This window comes from Aulonocara stuartgranti, assembly GCF_965226115.1.
Source record: "Aulonocara stuartgranti genome assembly, chromosome: 5".
NCBI lineage: Eukaryota > Metazoa > Chordata > Actinopteri > Cichliformes > Cichlidae > Aulonocara > Aulonocara stuartgranti.
The window spans coordinates 28,942,435-28,959,707 of NC_138943.1; the positions used below are offsets into that span (position 1 = coordinate 28,942,435).

The 17,273-nt window shown below is 40.3% G+C and overlaps 1 protein-coding gene across 1 annotated transcript in view; it reads right to left on the reverse strand.

Moving 5' to 3' along the window:
• The window catches only part of suclg2 (succinate-CoA ligase GDP-forming subunit beta), a 109,054-nt gene that overhangs the window by 46,553 nt on the left and 45,228 nt on the right, over window positions 1-17,273 (reverse strand). Inside the window, exons 6-9 of the mRNA XM_082532681.1 lie at window positions 17,027-17,116; window positions 15,040-15,136; window positions 8,891-9,052; window positions 7,613-7,755 (exon numbers count right to left, since the gene is read on the reverse strand). Coding sequence (XP_082388807.1) covers window positions 7,613-7,755; window positions 8,891-9,052; window positions 15,040-15,136; window positions 17,027-17,116 — 492 coding nt within the window. The remainder of the gene's footprint in view (window positions 1-7,612; window positions 7,756-8,890; window positions 9,053-15,039; window positions 15,137-17,026; window positions 17,117-17,273) is intronic.

Consider the following 17,273-nt stretch of genomic DNA (forward strand, 5'->3'; position numbering starts at 1 on the left):
TCATACTCTTGTTCTTTCATGCAACACATATAAAAGTAAAGCACATATTGTAGTTGCTAGTAGACTTTTCTCAACTTCATTCTGGGAATTTACGAAAAGCATTAAACTTTATACACATAAATACTTGCGTTATCCTGTTAACTGCCTCTATTAGACTTAAAGACAGGCAGAACTTATGCTGTTTGTTTCCTAGCTTCCTCACTAATGTTATAGTTTAATAGTTAGCCACTGCCAACAACTGCTACCTAAATAATAACTTAGCATGTGGCTAATATGGCTAGTAATAATAGTTAAATGGCTAATATTAACGTGTTTCCGGGCGTATTAACATTTTACTGTTAATCTCAGTGTTACGGGATCTTTACTGGCTTCTCAAAATCCCTCATCTGTTCCGAGCCTGAACTGCTTCAAAACCCAAATAGAGAAAATTAAGAAAATATAGTTAGGCTGGTTATAAGCATAAATCTACTGCTTTCATCCAACACACTGCAAAGAGGTATAAGACACCATCTGCAATTCTCTCATGTTACAACTGCAGCACAGTTTACAAATGTAAAGCTAACAGCCAAAGCTAAACATGCACAAGCTGAAAACAGAAACAGAGCTCTGCCAACATTGGTATTGATTCACACACACACACACACACACACACACACACACACACACACACACACACACACACACACACACACACACACACACACACACACACACACACACACACACACACACACACACAAAATGCATATATCTCTATAAACCGAAACAAGCATGAATCCATATGCCATCTCGTGTCTCTACCAATCAACACTTCAACACACCAGCTGCTGTGTGTGACATGTATTCTCTTGGTTTCATGGGTGCACTCATTAAAACTATTGGGGAAAAATGTGATAAAAAACAAACATCTGCTTCTTCCTGACTTCTCTTGTTAGAAGTCATGTTAAAAATTGTGAAACACCAAAAGTTAATTCGGAAGCTGAACTTAAAATACTGCCGTGAGGTAATGTCAATGGAAAATTGTATTTAGTAGTCAGTATAATCTTTTAGTGATATAAGTTTGCATATGGTAGAATACTGCATGTAGTTATTTGTATTAGGAAATATTCAACCATGTATACTTAGAGGCATATAATTAATTGTGTGTGATCTCTAACAGGCTGCAGGCTTGGGGTGCATCCCAGGAATGCACCCCCACGTCTGGGAGCATGAGAGCTCATACCTTGTTTTACGGCAGGATTAATGTAGCTATGTCTGTTTTAGTTTAAGTGCTTCTTTACATATAGATGAACTGCTGGACTTCCTCACCATGTTATCTAGGGTGGGGGAGACTACCCCCTTTCCTGACCAAGGATGTACCTTTTGTGCTCTCATGACCCTTTGATCAGCAGGACACACACACACACACACACACACACACACACACACACACACACACACACACACACACACACACACACACACACACACACACACACACACACACACACACACACACCTACTGAAGTATAAATAAAGATTGGGGCAGTTTCTTAGTGCGAGTCTCAGTCTGGAGGCTGCCCTTGCTAGCAAGAAGTTCTGTGTGTTTCTCTTCTCTGAGTCTTTACTGAAGAAGTGTTTTAGAATATTTTCCCTAACAGGTAAGGTCTCATCAAGTATGTTCACCCATGCTGCCTCAGCCTGTACATGTGTATTTTATAAAGCTGCACAAAGGGGTTTTGAACTTTTGCCCTCAATCTTGGGAGCTCAGAATGGAAAGCACTGAAATTTATACGCACATGCATTCAAAAACTATATGTTCAAATAGCAAAGAAAAGGTGAATACATTTCACAGACTATCGCCAGGGTCAGTGTACTCTAAGGTTAGCCTATAATAGAAGCTTCTTACATTGCTGCACTGATTTTAAATGAGCTGGAGACGAAAAGGTCCTCAAAGACGCACACAGAACCTAACCCTATATCCATCACTACGGGACTTAAATGCACTATAAGCAAATCTGCAGGAAAACACAATATGAGATGGAGGCTTTCTCAAATGACCTACGCAACCAGTAACTGGAAAACAGAGAGCCACAGCTCCCTCGGAGCGCACAAACTGTCTGCCTGTCTCGAGCAGTGCTCACTCTTCCTGCAGCTTGGCCTCAATATAGCTGCCCCAGTGCGTTGACTGGACTAAGCATGCGTCCCTTTATGTCTGGCCCCCTATTTAGTACTTGTGTAATACTCTGCACACTGGGAATGAACCCCATTACTGAGGTAGCTTGTTTTCTTCTTTCTCTCCTTTTCTCACCAGCTCGCATTGCTTGTGTTTATAACACAGGGGACCAGAATCTCCCAAAGGCCTTTGGCTCCAGGCGGAAAGGTGATTTCTTTCCTACTAAAATAACGCAGCATGGGACTCTAATATCGCAGGTGACTGTTGTGATTAAAAGTTGTTTGGCTCCCATGAGGACTACGTGTGTGTGCGTCTGTATGATGTGGCTGTGCCACGACACAAGCATTTATCTGCACCTATTTGCATTTCTTAAGAGTGACAGGAAGAGCTGTGTGGTTTTCATTGCAAACTGTGTTGTAACACCCTTAGGAAACAGCCCTGTAACACAGAGCTCTTTTCCTTCTTTTCAGTGAGGAAAGGATGATGGGCTTTTCATGACACATTTCTCTGGCTCACCTGGCTTGGACCTGAGCCCTCTTCCCTTTTCTCTGTCTGCATACATGTGGAGCACACTGGACACGGGTACAGACATCTCCATACAGGGATGAGAAACAGTGCCTGGGCACCTGCAGGATTTAACTAGCAGGCATGAAACTGAAGGAAGCTCTTCACATTGACTTTAACAGGATTTAGTGAGATGAAAGTCTGCTGGGAAGAAAGAAGAAGCACAAAGAAGGAGAGATAAAAGGTGGAGAAGGAGAAGCAGAAAACACAAGAAGAACTAGTGAAATGACAGACTAGCAGGAGCAGACAGGAAATGCCTGGGTATACATCAGCACATAAGTAGTGGTGTATAACACCAGTAAAGACTGTTTCACAGATAACATAAGACAGAGCTGGAAAGGTAGTAATAGTGGTGTGTTCCCTGTAGAGGGTGAGATGGGGCTTAGAGCCGGCAGGGCTCGGGAGTGTCACTGCAACAACGAGGAAAGTGGTTAAAGGGGAACCACAGGTGAGTTAAAGCAGAGTCACTGAGCTGGAAAGAGGTAAAATTGTGTGTAGTTTTCTTTGAGGGCAATGAGGGGGCTGGAGCGACATGCATAATAATCCCACACAAAGAGAGCGAGAGGGAGGGAGAGAGCAAGTGAGAATGGAGGGAGAGCTCTCTGAGGGAGAAACTCGAAATTACATACACACAGGTGAGTCTCAGCATTTCAAACTGCCTTCACACTCACACACAAACCAGTGCGAGCTAAAAGATGTTTCACGATCGGCAGTGTGATTATGCAACGCCAAAAAATGAATATGTACGCGACTCTTGTTTTTGCCTCAGAGGCGGGTCCCCCCGGCTGACTAATGCTAATGTGCCCGTCTGTGCCTCTTCCACCTCATAGCGTCCCTGCTTCACCTCAAACAACGCAGAGATGTGACAAACTACTGCAGTATGCAACAAGCCTAAAGGTAACAATGTACAAAGAAGAAAGAAGAAAATCTGTCATAAGACGCAGAAACAAACACTGCCTGTATGTTTAAGGTCACAATGTAGGAATAGCTGTTTTCATTATTATCATATTTGATACATAAATGTGTAATTTCCCAGTTTTATATTATTTACAACTTTAAACACATTATACTTTTGTTCTTTCTTTATCGCCATCTCTTTGAACACACGCAGAAACAACTGAGTGGGCGGCAGAACCCTGACAGCTCGCTCACTCTGAAAATTTAACTCTCCTTCGAGCAACACCGCAACACCACCTTATTCTGGAAGGGGAAGACGTTATCTACACCGAAAGCCAGTTCATTTTTAAAGTCGGACTGCTTTGGATTCTGTAGTTTTCATAAATTGTAAAATGGAAATTGGGAACTGTCGGTCAAGAAACAGAAAGAACCTCAGTATTCATCCCCAGGATCACCGCGCTGCCTCTCTGCTGCAGACTTTAGTTTGCATTACAGTAAATTTGGAACGAAAGGCTAATCTGTAAACACATGACATGCACAAACTCAGTGTAATGTTAACCAAGCTTCCCACACACACTCGTGAGTCAGCACGACATGTTCATTTACCGACAGGCTGCCGTACGTGCTTACTTTCTCATTCATCTGAAAACACAGAGTTTGCCGTAGTCGAGGATAAGATCAGGGCTTTAGATGTTTCGCATTGTAATAAACCTTTGAAAAAGGCTCCTTTATGCACTCGCAGTGAGACGCATGAATATGGGAATGAAAGGTTAAAGTATTACGAAAACGCTCGGCCTACTTGAATAGAATATTAATTACGTAACGGCGACACAATAAATCACAAAATAAGCCGCCTTGACAATTAGTAGGTTGATATAATGGCGGCCCTGATACGGGCATCTAGCCACAACAAGAGTGTGTTTTAGGAAAATGTCATCATTTACTCTAGCCTATAAAAATTATAGAAAACAGCCTTAAGCCCGGAGAACAAAATGGATGTTGAGTTGGACAAAACATCCATCTGCCACCTTCTTTACGGCACAGGCGCAAGGCAATAACGAGGTTATTTGGCTGTTGGTATTTGCTGCCTGCTCCTGTGCCTACAGGTGATGTGAGGGAAACCTTAATAAATTCAGGCATTCTGTCATCAAACTGTTCCACGCGTGGATGTGAAGAAAGTGGAGCTATTTATTTTAGCATGGAAGATAAATATGTTCCTGTTAAAAAAGCCGGGGGCCTAAATTCAAACAAACCTTATTGGTCTAGTAGACCCAGCTGAGCTACATAACATCTCACATAGTTAACGCGAACACGCACTTGCACACACTTGGGTAGGATGGGGTGGGGGGGCTGACATACAGCTCTATGATTCGCTTATTTTTCTCGCATTAATTTCATTCCCACTTTCTTTCTCGTCTTGTTCCCACTTCTCATGCGGTATCCCTCCATTTTATCGGTTTTCTCTTCCCCTTTCATTCACAACATAATAATTTGAAGGTAATGAATGCTTTAAGGGTAGATTCTGGGGAAGTGAGCAAACAAGAAAAGGAAGCCTTTGTCATCTCATGCTCCATCTCTGCTATTCAGTGCCAGCGGTACACTCGCGTCGCATCCACTCCTCTCAGCACAATGAGCCTGAGACATCAAAGCGGAGATTGAGAGGGAGAGAGCGCGAGGAAGAGAGAGGGGAGGGAGGGAGACAAAAGCGGAAAAAGCAACCGAGGAAGAAAGCCAGAAAGAAGAGACGGACCCCAAAAATACCTGTTTTTCCCCTTCTTTTTTCTCTCTGTCATTACAGTGTAATATTTCCTGCTGAATGGGCTTATATCATTTTTTCTTCGCAGGACATAAACCATTTTAATCTTGGCACTCAAAAGTTGCAGTGGTTCCTAATAAAAAAAAAAACACATTTTCACATATGCAACAGAACATTTCTGGCCTTCCTCACAGCAGCTACCAAACTCATTTTATTCAGTGCCAGTGGAAGTAAGCATTCCTATAAGGCACTCTATCAACACTATTATGCAAAAGCAGCAAAAGTTTTGTTTTTTTAAATCAGTAGAAAAATAATGATGTGAAATGCAAGTAGACCAGGCTGTCTGAGACTCTAAACTTTGAATAAATACTAAACAAAGGGCTGCGCATTTGAAGGAAATAAGCACTGAAGCCTTGATGTTTAAGGCAAATAAGGAAAAACAGAATTTACTGACGCTCCGAGCCGATCAATTTTGCCTCGGCATCTCATCCCATCCACGTTTACCCAGGGTATGATTTTACTGTTACTTACTGCTCATATATCCTTTAAATATTTGGGAGTAGTAATTTGTGGGGAGGAAAAAAAGAAAAACCAAATGCAAATGAGCAGCATGCTCTTATTGTGAAATGATTAACATTCCCTCCACAGATCAGAGCAGGTTTCTCAGCTCCCCTGGTTGAAATGCTAATGGTGCTTCCAACCCAGTTTAATGTCAATCCTCCTCTATTTTTTTCCCTGTTAGGGAGGAGCTTCCCGTCTCCGTTTCCATACACAGCAGCAGGAGGGACAGGCAGCAGGTCTACTCCCCCATCTGGATTTGGGGAATCAACCCAAGACAAAAAAAAAAAAAGAGAGAGAAAGAGGAACAGGAGGAGTGTTTGATGGTGAGGGGGCCAGTGGATACAGACTAAAACCTGATCTCGCCTTTGAAGATATCCAACTTGTTTTAAAAGGGTATAATAATAATAAAAATGTGGCTCCCTCAGGGGAAGAGAGCAGCAAATCTCCCCTGTTGATTGCATTTCTTTTTTAACCACCATATTCATTTTTATTTTTCTCCACAGTCTGCCGGGCTGATTTTGTGAGACCAAAATCGATCACACAGTGGATTTTTCGAGTCAGGCAATGTATCACCTGCTGGAGTGTTAAGGTTAGCAAGTTTTTAACATTCATCAACAAAAGGTGTGCAACACTGCTACCATGAAAAATCCTACTTCAGTGTTTCGAATGAGCTTTAGATGAAATAAAGCTTTCTGGTATGTGTAATATATACAGAATATCTATTTTAAGACTAGACTATGTATCACATGCACTTACAGCGTACTGTAGCTGTATTGTTTAGTAACCTGTCCTGGAAAGCCATTTGAGGAAATTCCAGCTGGCAAGACAGCTTTTTAAACTAGATGCGAAGCTAATTCTTCAAAAATATTTACTGCCAAATCAAGTCAGCATGTGCTTTTTTTTAAAGAAAGATTTTTTTAAAAAAAAAAGTGAGCTGAGGACTGAATTTCAATCTAATTCTACTCTGTATTCAACACAACCAAGTAGAGACGCCCCAGAGAGCGAACCCGTGATCATTCCTGGGATACAGGAGTGACAGCAGTGAGGGATTTAGCGATGTGATAACTGTCAACACACAATCAGCACTGCGGTATCGTTACAAGGCTTACGTTGTTTAGCTTGGAATTATTAGCTTTCCGAACATGGAGCAGAATCACTTGTAAAACACCCCGAGCTGCCACTCATTCACAGCCGCGAGAATTTCTGTCGCATGCTTTTCATTTAAAGTTTTATATGTGCATTAAATCTGAGCTGCATATGCGCCCGTTATTGCGTGTTCACAGCGCACGCGGTTGCACGTCTTAGCCTTTCTTTACAAGCGCAGTTACTGCAGAATACAGAGCGCCAATTTATCATGCCACAGTAACTGAAATGATGGCATATAATCACACAGCCTCCCAGAGTCTGTTTTCCTAAGTTAAACATGGGCATATGCCAAGGTCCCCAGACTAATGAGTTGCACTGACAAAGCTCTAACCAGACAGATAGAGCTTTATGAATGTACTGTGACAAAATACATGACTGCAATATCAAACGCAATTCAACAGGTGGTAAAATTGCTTTTTCTTCCAAGCTGTGCTTTAAAAATCAGTAACCAATTTAGCTTATGTACTCAACTGTTACAGTCAAGCTGTTCAAGAAGCAGGCAAGCGACCTCTTTGTTAACAGTTTGTTCCTACCTTTGGGTCGGCAGTGAGCAGCTTAAAAGCCTCGTACACCTGTTTCTCTTTGACTCCACCACCCAGGTCCAGGAAGTTTGCTGGCTTTCCTCCATGCAGGTCAATGATGTCACACGTGGCCATGGCCAAACCAGCTCCATTCACTGTTACGACAATGTAATGTAATAATTAGGCACTCGTTTTTATGCACTTTCACATATTTGTGTTAACGATAATTGAGGCTAAAGTATAACAATTTGAACATTAAATAAAGGCTAATATTCGGATATTGAAACAGACGTGCCTGAGAACAAAGTGCGATACATGCAGACACGAGTTAATTAAAGTAACATTACTGACACTGAAGGAAAGATGGCATGAACTATAATAACCCGCAAAGGAATTCAGTGCTAAGTCATCCACTAAATACGAGCAAATAGCTGGAAAAAAATGCCACACTTAAAAAGTGAATCTGCTGGGAATCTTCTAATCAGAAACATTCAAGTCAAGCAACACATAGAAAATTTGATTACAACTCAGCTCCCGACTTCAGAGAAGAGAGTGTTGATTAGAAGAGGTTGTGCTATGCTTTTGGACTGTGGACTATGTCATCATTTAGCCAACTGCCTGTGCCTCTGCCCTGCTGAGTTGTGCAGGAGCCAAGTGCACAAAAATGTCCTACATAATTTGGTTTAGCCAAGCTGAACTTGCGTCCTGGCAAGCTCCCCAACCGAGGTCTCAATAAAAGGGAAATTCGCTTTAACAGCTGTCACTTTGGTGGCTTACGGAGCTCTCAAGGAAGCTGCGGGGCCTTAAAAGCTGTTGTTACTTTAGGAGAGCCTGGGAGCTGGGGATGCAGAATGGGGTTTGTGTGCAGAATGGAGGAGAAGTGTTAACAGACAACTAATGTGTTTATGAGGCTACGGGGTAAGAAGTGAGAGCACCTGTTAGTGCAGTTGTACACTGTAAAAGCTTTGATTTATGACAAGAGAGGGGGCCTTTAATGAGAATGCTAACAATCTGGCTCACAGGAGACTTTCTGGGTGGATTATAGCTAATTAGAACACATTGGTTATGGCAGCAATCCTTCTGGAGTCTTCAGAAAGCTGCTTGTAATGTGGACTGGAGGAGAGCACAGACTGCCGTTAGTTTGACTAAGTTTTAACTGTGTCTAAGCTTTTCGCTTACTCTACTTAAGAGACACATTAAAGCCACATGGCAGGAGGGGAGAACTCCTTTATTGGGTGGTGTATGTGCAAGCAGGTGTGTCGGGTCTGATGGAGAGATTCGCTTCCTTACCAAAGCAGGCAATGTTCCCATCCAGTCCGATATATTTAAGGTCCCACTTTGCTGCAGCCATCTCCGTGGGGTCGGCCTCCGTCATGTCATCCATGGCAAACACGTTTTTCTGACGGAACTCAGCGTTGTCATCAAAGTTGATCTTAGCATCAAAGCAAACCACTACGGTAAGGGATGGGTAAAAGACAGCAATGGGGGAAAAATAGAACAAGTGAGAAAGAGGAAGCAGAATCCAGACATTAAAAAAAAAAACCTAATTACCATTTCTAAAACCTGAAAGTAATGAACTCCAGGGTGTCCCCTCAGTCTGCTGGTCTTAATTATTTCAGGCTCACTAAGGTATGTGGTTTTGACACTGCCTCTAAGGAAAAGACTATTATAGCAAATGGACATTTCCTTTACACATCAAAGAGTGTGTATTTCAAAGACTCTACACTCTTAAAGCCACCTGAAAATACCGCACACTAATAATGTAACAAATTAGTAGAAGCGCTTACACTTAAATAGTGACTCTAACTGAAAGGGATAACTGGACATTCAAAAGAAATACAGTTATTTGCCGTCTTGGTGAGAATTTGAAAAGTCACGTCTATTTGCTAAATTTGTAGCTGGAGCCAGAAGTCAGTTAGCTCAGCTTATTATTAAAACCAGGAAAGTAGGGGGAAAGGTAACAAATTCACCCCGATATTGAAGCTCAATTAATTTAATACAAAACCTAAAGTATAAAAATGACATCCAAATGGAGGACCACGTCTCCTAGTTCCAGTTTTTGCTTTGCTAACCAGCTGCTTGTGCTGACTTTATATTCTCCAGTCCAGTTTTCAGTCTCAGGCCTCACAGTATTTTCCACACTTTGCTTTAAAATGAACTACGGTAATGTTCTATAGCACCTTCAATATTAACTATTCCACTTAATGGCTAATTACATTTAAACATTCAGGCAATCCTGATGCGAAACTGAGGAAAGGAAGGAAAATATTGAAATGTGCAAATATTTTATGAGTGCAACATGAGCAACATACATGGACACAAGACACATGGAGCCGGCAGACTCTCCTGGGACTGGGGAGTCGGCATGCTGCGTCCTCCAGCGTTTTCCTCACTACACAATTCCTTTTTGTTCTGTTTTGACACATCCATTATTGCAGTCTATCTACAAAATGTATTCAGCTATTACCAAACGAGACAAAAAAATACAAATTTTCCACCCTTGAGAAATTTTCCTTCTCCAAACACGTCTGTCGAAAGCCTGCAAGAAAATAGCTGTGCTCCCTTGCGACGTGTGAACAAATCGAAGCAAAGAATGAGCTGATGTTAATGTGAAGCCCTTCTACAAAGCCTGCTTCAATCACAACACCTGCGTCTTCCTTCTTTAAAAAAAAAAAAAAGAAAAAAAAAAATCATACCCCTCGTATAAATTCAGTTTTTTTAAGGACTCATTTTCTGCATTAATATTCATAACGAATCACACAAAAACATTGTCGTGTGAGTGTTTGATAACTTTGAGCAAGCATCTTTTTTTTGAGGAAACTAAGGATCAAAGAAGTGATGCATCTTCAGCACGCTGTAATAGTGTATGACACATCACACTCAATCTGTGTTCAGCTCCAAAGACAAGACAATCACTCTTATTTCTTTGAGAGAAAAATAAAAACAAAAACCAACGTTTGGCAGCGTCACAAGCGCTGGAATAATGCTTTGTGACTTCCTATAACAGCCTTCTCATGTGAATGACGAGCACTTGAATTGTTTTCCTGCTAACCTCCATTTTTGTCACTAGGGGAAATCAAGGTGACTGAAATTTACCCATATCTCTGTTCTTCTGTGTGACTGGAAGTGCTTGCTTCCAACAGGGATTACGCCATACAGGAAAAATACATCAAGAAATTATAGAAGCAGAAACTTTACTCTTACATTACTCTTACTGGACACAACAGTTTGCTAGTGCCTGCTACAAATGAGAGGAGGACAGAAATGTGAACTGCTCTTGGTGACTTTCAAATAAAGTAAGGGGCCGTGAAATGGTATTTTACTTTAAAATTGAACAATCCTGGTAGATATTGGATCCAATTGTATTCTACTGTGCAAAAATCTTGAATCATGTCTTTATCTTTTTCCTCCAAGAAGACAGACTTTCTTGTAATTTTTAAAAAAATTTTTGATCAATAGTGCTCCAGGCTTTCTGAAGGCCTTTCAAAGTTTTTCATTAAACCATTAAAAGTCGCCTTTTCTCTCCAGTCCTTTTACCTGACCATTTTCAGAGGAATTTTTGTTTTGTTAAGCCCTTTAACACTGACCTATGATACATTCAAGTATATGAAAAAAAAGTTACTCGACTCAAGGATGAACTACTGTTGTGGATTCATATAACTTGTATGTGAATATCTTGGCATTATTAAGGAAACTGGATACATGGAGGACAAAAGAAGTAGCAAGCCTAAAAAGAAAATGAACAGACTTGAGATCCATCCACTCTTCATTGAATCAAAAATTCTTAATGAAGGGAAACGGGGTAGAAAAGGCCAAATACCACTGGGCTGAAAATTAGCGGCTGCAGGGCTGACGGAGTGATGAAAGCGCATTTGAAATTTTTGGTTCAACCCGTCTGGAGGAAGTCAGGAAAAACATACAACAGTGAGTGTCTGGAGCCATCTGTAAAACACAGTGGAGGCTGTGTCATGATTTTGGCTGTATTTCATTCACTTCAAATTTTGATCCATCAAGCAATACCATCAGGAAACTATCTGACTGGCAGCACTTTCATTTTTTTTAACATTACGATCCCGAACAAACCGTCAATGCAGTAAAAATATACCTGGATAGAGAAAACACACAGTGAAACACCATCACTCAGACACAACAGTCACTGTCCCCGGAGTCCAATCAGCAACATTGCTGAACTGAACAGGCAGCCAACATCCAAAGAAGAGCTTTGAATGTCCTTCAAGAAGCTTTGAGATCTATTTCTGAGGATTACTTCAGGAAATGCCAAGAAAGGTTTGCTTAGAGAGTTCAGGCTGTGCTCAAGATAAAGTTGGTCTTACCAAATGTTGAGTTTTAAGCTCAGTAGAATTTAATTAACTCTCTCTTTGCCTTATATATTGTATTTCCATGGATGTTTGTGTGTTTCAGTAAATCATTGCACCCCTTTTTCCATTATCCTAGCAAAATATAAAGAAATAAGGGGGGATTTAAGACTGTACTTCTAAATTACTAATCTAAGACACTTTTCAATGACTGAAATATCCCATCTTTTTATTAACTACTTTTAGGGCTGCCACAAACAATTATTTTGATAGTCGACTAGTCACAGATTATTTTTGCGATTAGTCGACTAATCAGATCATGCAAGTATTAGACGTAAAACTACAGCTTATTGCACCAGCAGCATCTGCTCTTATATAACTATCATTAGCTTACAGCTTTAAGTGTTTAAGGTATGTGCTAACTAAAAATAAAGACAAGATGATAGTTTATTAAATTTGAATGAAATTTGCAGATTGTTTCAGTGAAGTTTAATAAACTCCTTGCTATCTAAAATATAACAGGACACCGGAGTATATTCTCGAGCATCTCACACTTCTGATAATCAGCTGTCTGCTTGACGTTTATTCAGCTGTGTAAAAACTATAACTTTGATCTCAGCCAAACCGATTAACTCAGGAACAAATAAAACACTAAAAAAAAGCCAAACAATAACATTTCCAAGTTATCTAAGTGACTCATATATCATGTTTAACCTGAGTAGCGAAAGACCGCGGTGGGTTTGAAAACGATTTGCCGGGAGTCCGGTGTTCTCACGGGCTCTAGTGAGCCTTGCCACCGGCTAGCTATCGAGCTAGTGGGTAACAGACGTCTCCGAAAACGTCGGAGCGCTTTTGAAAATATGTGGTGTCTTGATAAACTGAGCAGATATTTGAGGTTTACACAGCTACATTCTCACCCGAAAACATTTTAAACGTTTATTTTGTGACCCAGAAAGAATAATAAGAGTAACATTAAAACTAACTAGCTGCCGCCATTGTTGGAAACTGAGCTGGGCTGCGCTATGAATTCTGGGACCAGTGTTGCCAACTCCTCAGTAAGGAAAATCGCTATTGGTTGTCCTAAAAGTCACCAGAAGTCGCTAAATGACGTCATCGCCTAATTTGCATAATTGGTCATGCTAATCTAATTGTAACCTATGTTGTTGGAGAGAGAAATAACATCGTGGAAGAGACATAAAGTGAGTAAAAAACGTCCTAAATGCATTTAGAGTTTAGAACTATAAATTAAATTTATTTTAGCAATTATTGTTTTTTTAATGTCACAATTCCAACCCTGCTCCTTTACCCGGGCTTGGACCGGCAAAAGTGACCTGAAATAGGCACTCTGGTGGAGTTACTTTGTGTCTGTGTTTATAAGTAGTTTTAAACCTTGTAATCCACAAAACAGCATAAGAGTAAAAGAGTAAAAGAAGAACTGACTGCGTTACAGCACCCGCTGCTTGTTGAGAGTAAAAGCGATACGTGCTTTCACGTCTTATTTTAGCGATTTTTTTTTTAGAAAAAAAGTCGCTAAGGGGTCTGAAAACTCGCTAAATATAGCGACAAAGTCACTAAGTTGGCAACACTGTCTGGGACACAGCTCCTTCTTCTTCGGGGTTTAACGGCAGCTGGCATCCTTGTACATGCAGTGCTGCCATCTTCTGTTTCAGTCCGTTATTACACTCTTAAATCCTACTACTTATTCCTGCGTCTTTTGGTATCTTACAAAGCTTCAAACGACGCGTCGACTTAAATCAGTCGTTGACGATTTTGATAGTCGACGTAATCGTGACTAGTCGACTAATCGTGGCAGCCGTAACTACTTCTGCAGCAGCACAAAGTCAGACATGTTGATCAAGGCCAACACCTTAATCATTGCTTGTTTCTTAGAAAATTTAGCATTACTATTTTACAGTTTGTCATTTGGCTCATGTGTCTCATCTGATCATTTATACATGAAGTACAAAGAGTTAAGAGACAATATTTATTGCTTGACGACACAATAAATTTATCTTGAATATAATTACTGAAAGTTAATTTCAATAGACTGAGCGTGTAATAGGCTAAGCTTCACTCCAATAAACATTGTCGAGTGAAGATGATAATTGCTCAACCTTTTAATAATCTCCCTTTCATCCATTCAGAGACACTTACAGACATATTCCAAGTTAAGTACTTTTGGCTGAGCACATGCATTTGGAATAAGGCCAGTTTACAACGACACAATTATAGAAAATAATTCCTTTGAGAATAGAACAAGTGAACAGTATGATAAATTAAATTGTTTTTGTGGTTTTTAAAGTGCTTTAAGGGCATTCCCCGATGCAACGTTTTTAACTTGGGAACTACTATTTCTTCCTATTATTTTGGAAATCTTAACATTTATACTTGATATATTTATAAATATAAACAGCATTATTTGTTGTTAGCTTTCCTATAAAGATTTGCTGGGATTACACAGAACATCTTGTGCGCATGCAAAATATGAAATAAATATGAAAATAATAAATATGAAATAAACGCTGATCAATTCAAAAACTACAAACGGTCATGCAAAGTTACCTATGTCAATATATTTTTAATTATGATACTTTACTTTATTTCATTAATGCTCCACTCAGAGCCCATAAGAGTTTCACAGAACATCTCAAAGTGGTTAATCTTCGCCGACCATAAATTAAAAGGCTGCGTCTGAAGCTGCTGCTGCTGCTATTCGTAGTCCCTCATTACTTGCTGATGATAGATTATATGCCTTCAGTTAATCATCAGCAACTAGGAAACATCAACAAACATGAACATGCTGTGAATATGGAAAGCTCTGCTCCCTGAAGCCATTTGGATTTTGATCCAGACAAAGTCATGCTGACAAGAAGCTGATGTCAGTGTGTTGCAATTACAGTACACTTCACATTCTGAAATGCATTTAGACCAGAGGAGCGAAGTGCTGCCTCTGTCTCGCAGTCGGTGATTAATATGTGGCAGCATCGTGATGCTGAAATGCTGAGTTCTGCGTGTAAAATGTTTAATAGAAATTACAGACAGCAGGACGGCACACATCCAAAGACACACATGAAACAAACAAACATACAGGCAAGTATGTTTTTAAAAAATGATACAAAGTACCTTGTCCTTCGGGAGTCTCTCCGAGAGGATTGACTTCAACTTGAGTGGCGTCGACTTTCAGGAACAGATCATAGAGCCTCTTAATCTGATCTGCTGCCTGTGAGGTCCACAGAGGACAGTAATTACCTGATGGTTCGGCTCTGAGTAGTCAGCCCTGACAAGGCTGCTCAGCCTCCCACACAGGCTACATAAAACATGGCAAATCACCTTCAACATCGCCGTGTCTTTTTATGGCATTAATGTGTAAGGAAGGCAAAGTTAAATTACCTGGTGTTAGCACACCTTTCACTTGATTGCACATAGATGTAGTATCGATGCATACCTGTTTTGCTAATGTGCCTTTTGCATTTAAAAAACTGATATTTACAATGTGGAAAACAAATGTTGTCAGTGAGAATACGGGATATTAAACACAACTGCACTTAAACATTATCAATGAAATCCTCCTTTTAAAAGGAACCTCTTTTTAATTCTCTATAGCTTTGCTTCTTTAGTGACAAAGGCAGTCTGACAGTGCAGACAGACGCGCAAAAAATTGTATCTGCACAAAGCTCCCGTCGCCACACAGCTCCTTCAAAACAGTAAAGGTATTTTAGAAATGCTGTAATTATGTCTGAATTAAACAGCTTGGCAACTGACAAACAGCAACCATGGAGAAGCGCACTAACAATGCACACAACTAACCAATAATTTTCTATTTCTCCCATTCCCTGTTTAAAATCAATTTCCTTTCAGTATCCAGCAAAAACAGGCCATAAAAAAGGATGCAATAAAAATGTCATCAAATCAAGTTTGCTTCACAAAGGCAGATTTGATTTTTACTTTTTTGTAATTTATATATTTCATTATTCTATGTGCTAGGATTTGAGTTATCTGATTTCTCATGCCAGTCAGAGCTTGTGCAAAAGAAAACAAATTAAGCCCTTTTTATACTGGACAAACATCTGACTTTTCTCTACAGCGGGAAAGGGTACAGCTGCATTTATCATCGGTCAAATGACTCTAGTCTGCTTGACGGCGTTTCTGGGTATTTATCGGCTCTGCCTTCAATCTGCAGTGATGGAAACATGACTTGCAGATTTTCTGTCCTTTTCCAGCACAAAGCTGTGACGTCGGCTTACATTCTTGACATGGCATGCAAGGCCGAAAGTCTGGCTGCTGTGTGGCTTTAGGCCCACACTGTGAAGCCTTTCATAGCTCACAGACACTGTAAACACGCCTGTCACCTCCCCGGCAAGGTGCCGTTAACCCACAGACACAATTCAGCCTTTTTTTATACTGTATATGGGCAACAGCCTGCATGGATTTGCTAACAATAGCAATCACACAAACCAGAAGTTAACTGTTTTTTCCAGTGCTCGTGACGGCAAATGTGAAACAACACATAGAAAATCTGAATAAAAATCAAAATTTGTGTAAATTTGCCCAGAAATAAATACTTGAAATTTTGCCATAAAAATAGGGTTTAATACTAAGAGGCAAAAAAAAAAAAAAGATCTAAAGTAATCTTAACCGAGCACACATTTTATTCAGACTGTGAGCTTGGCCTACTGCTGTGCTATTCTTCCTCAGCTTTATTTTCAGAGCAAATGCCTGAACATGACTCAAAACTTTGGGGAGAGGAGAGAAAATGTTTGTTTCACTGTCCTCAAAATCATAACTGGCCCACTGAGATGAGTTTTAGTGGCTAACGCATGATTCACTCACAAAATCAGTGTGTGCCATGTTCTACCAAATAATGATATCGTTAGTACTGTAAGCTCCCTAAGCCTGGCACAGTGCTGTGCCTCACTGCCAAGTATGACAACAGACCACCTGGCAAGTCAGCATAGTATAATGACACTTCACAACTTGCCTCTGGAAAACTAATAATAGCCAAAGTATGGCCTATTTATGACTGGGCAAGCATCTGCCTGCCTACATATATATGAATGTCAGAATCACTGATCCTTCTTTGTGACTTTAAAGCCTTCCATGGGCCCATTACCTGTCTCTGCAGAGCTCCTTTGAAACCCAAATTAGCTGCCATGCGAAGTGCCTGGTCGTCTCTCACACCTTCAAAGATATCTATGGCTTCCTGGTAGATTTGTAGAGAATATGCAAGACAGAGGAAGACAAACAAACGAAGACAAGAAGTAAACATTAGGCTATATCCTAAATAAACTATGCAATATATTTCTGATAATCATACACAGAATGGACCAACTCTCTAACAGCAATAGGCTGTCTATGAA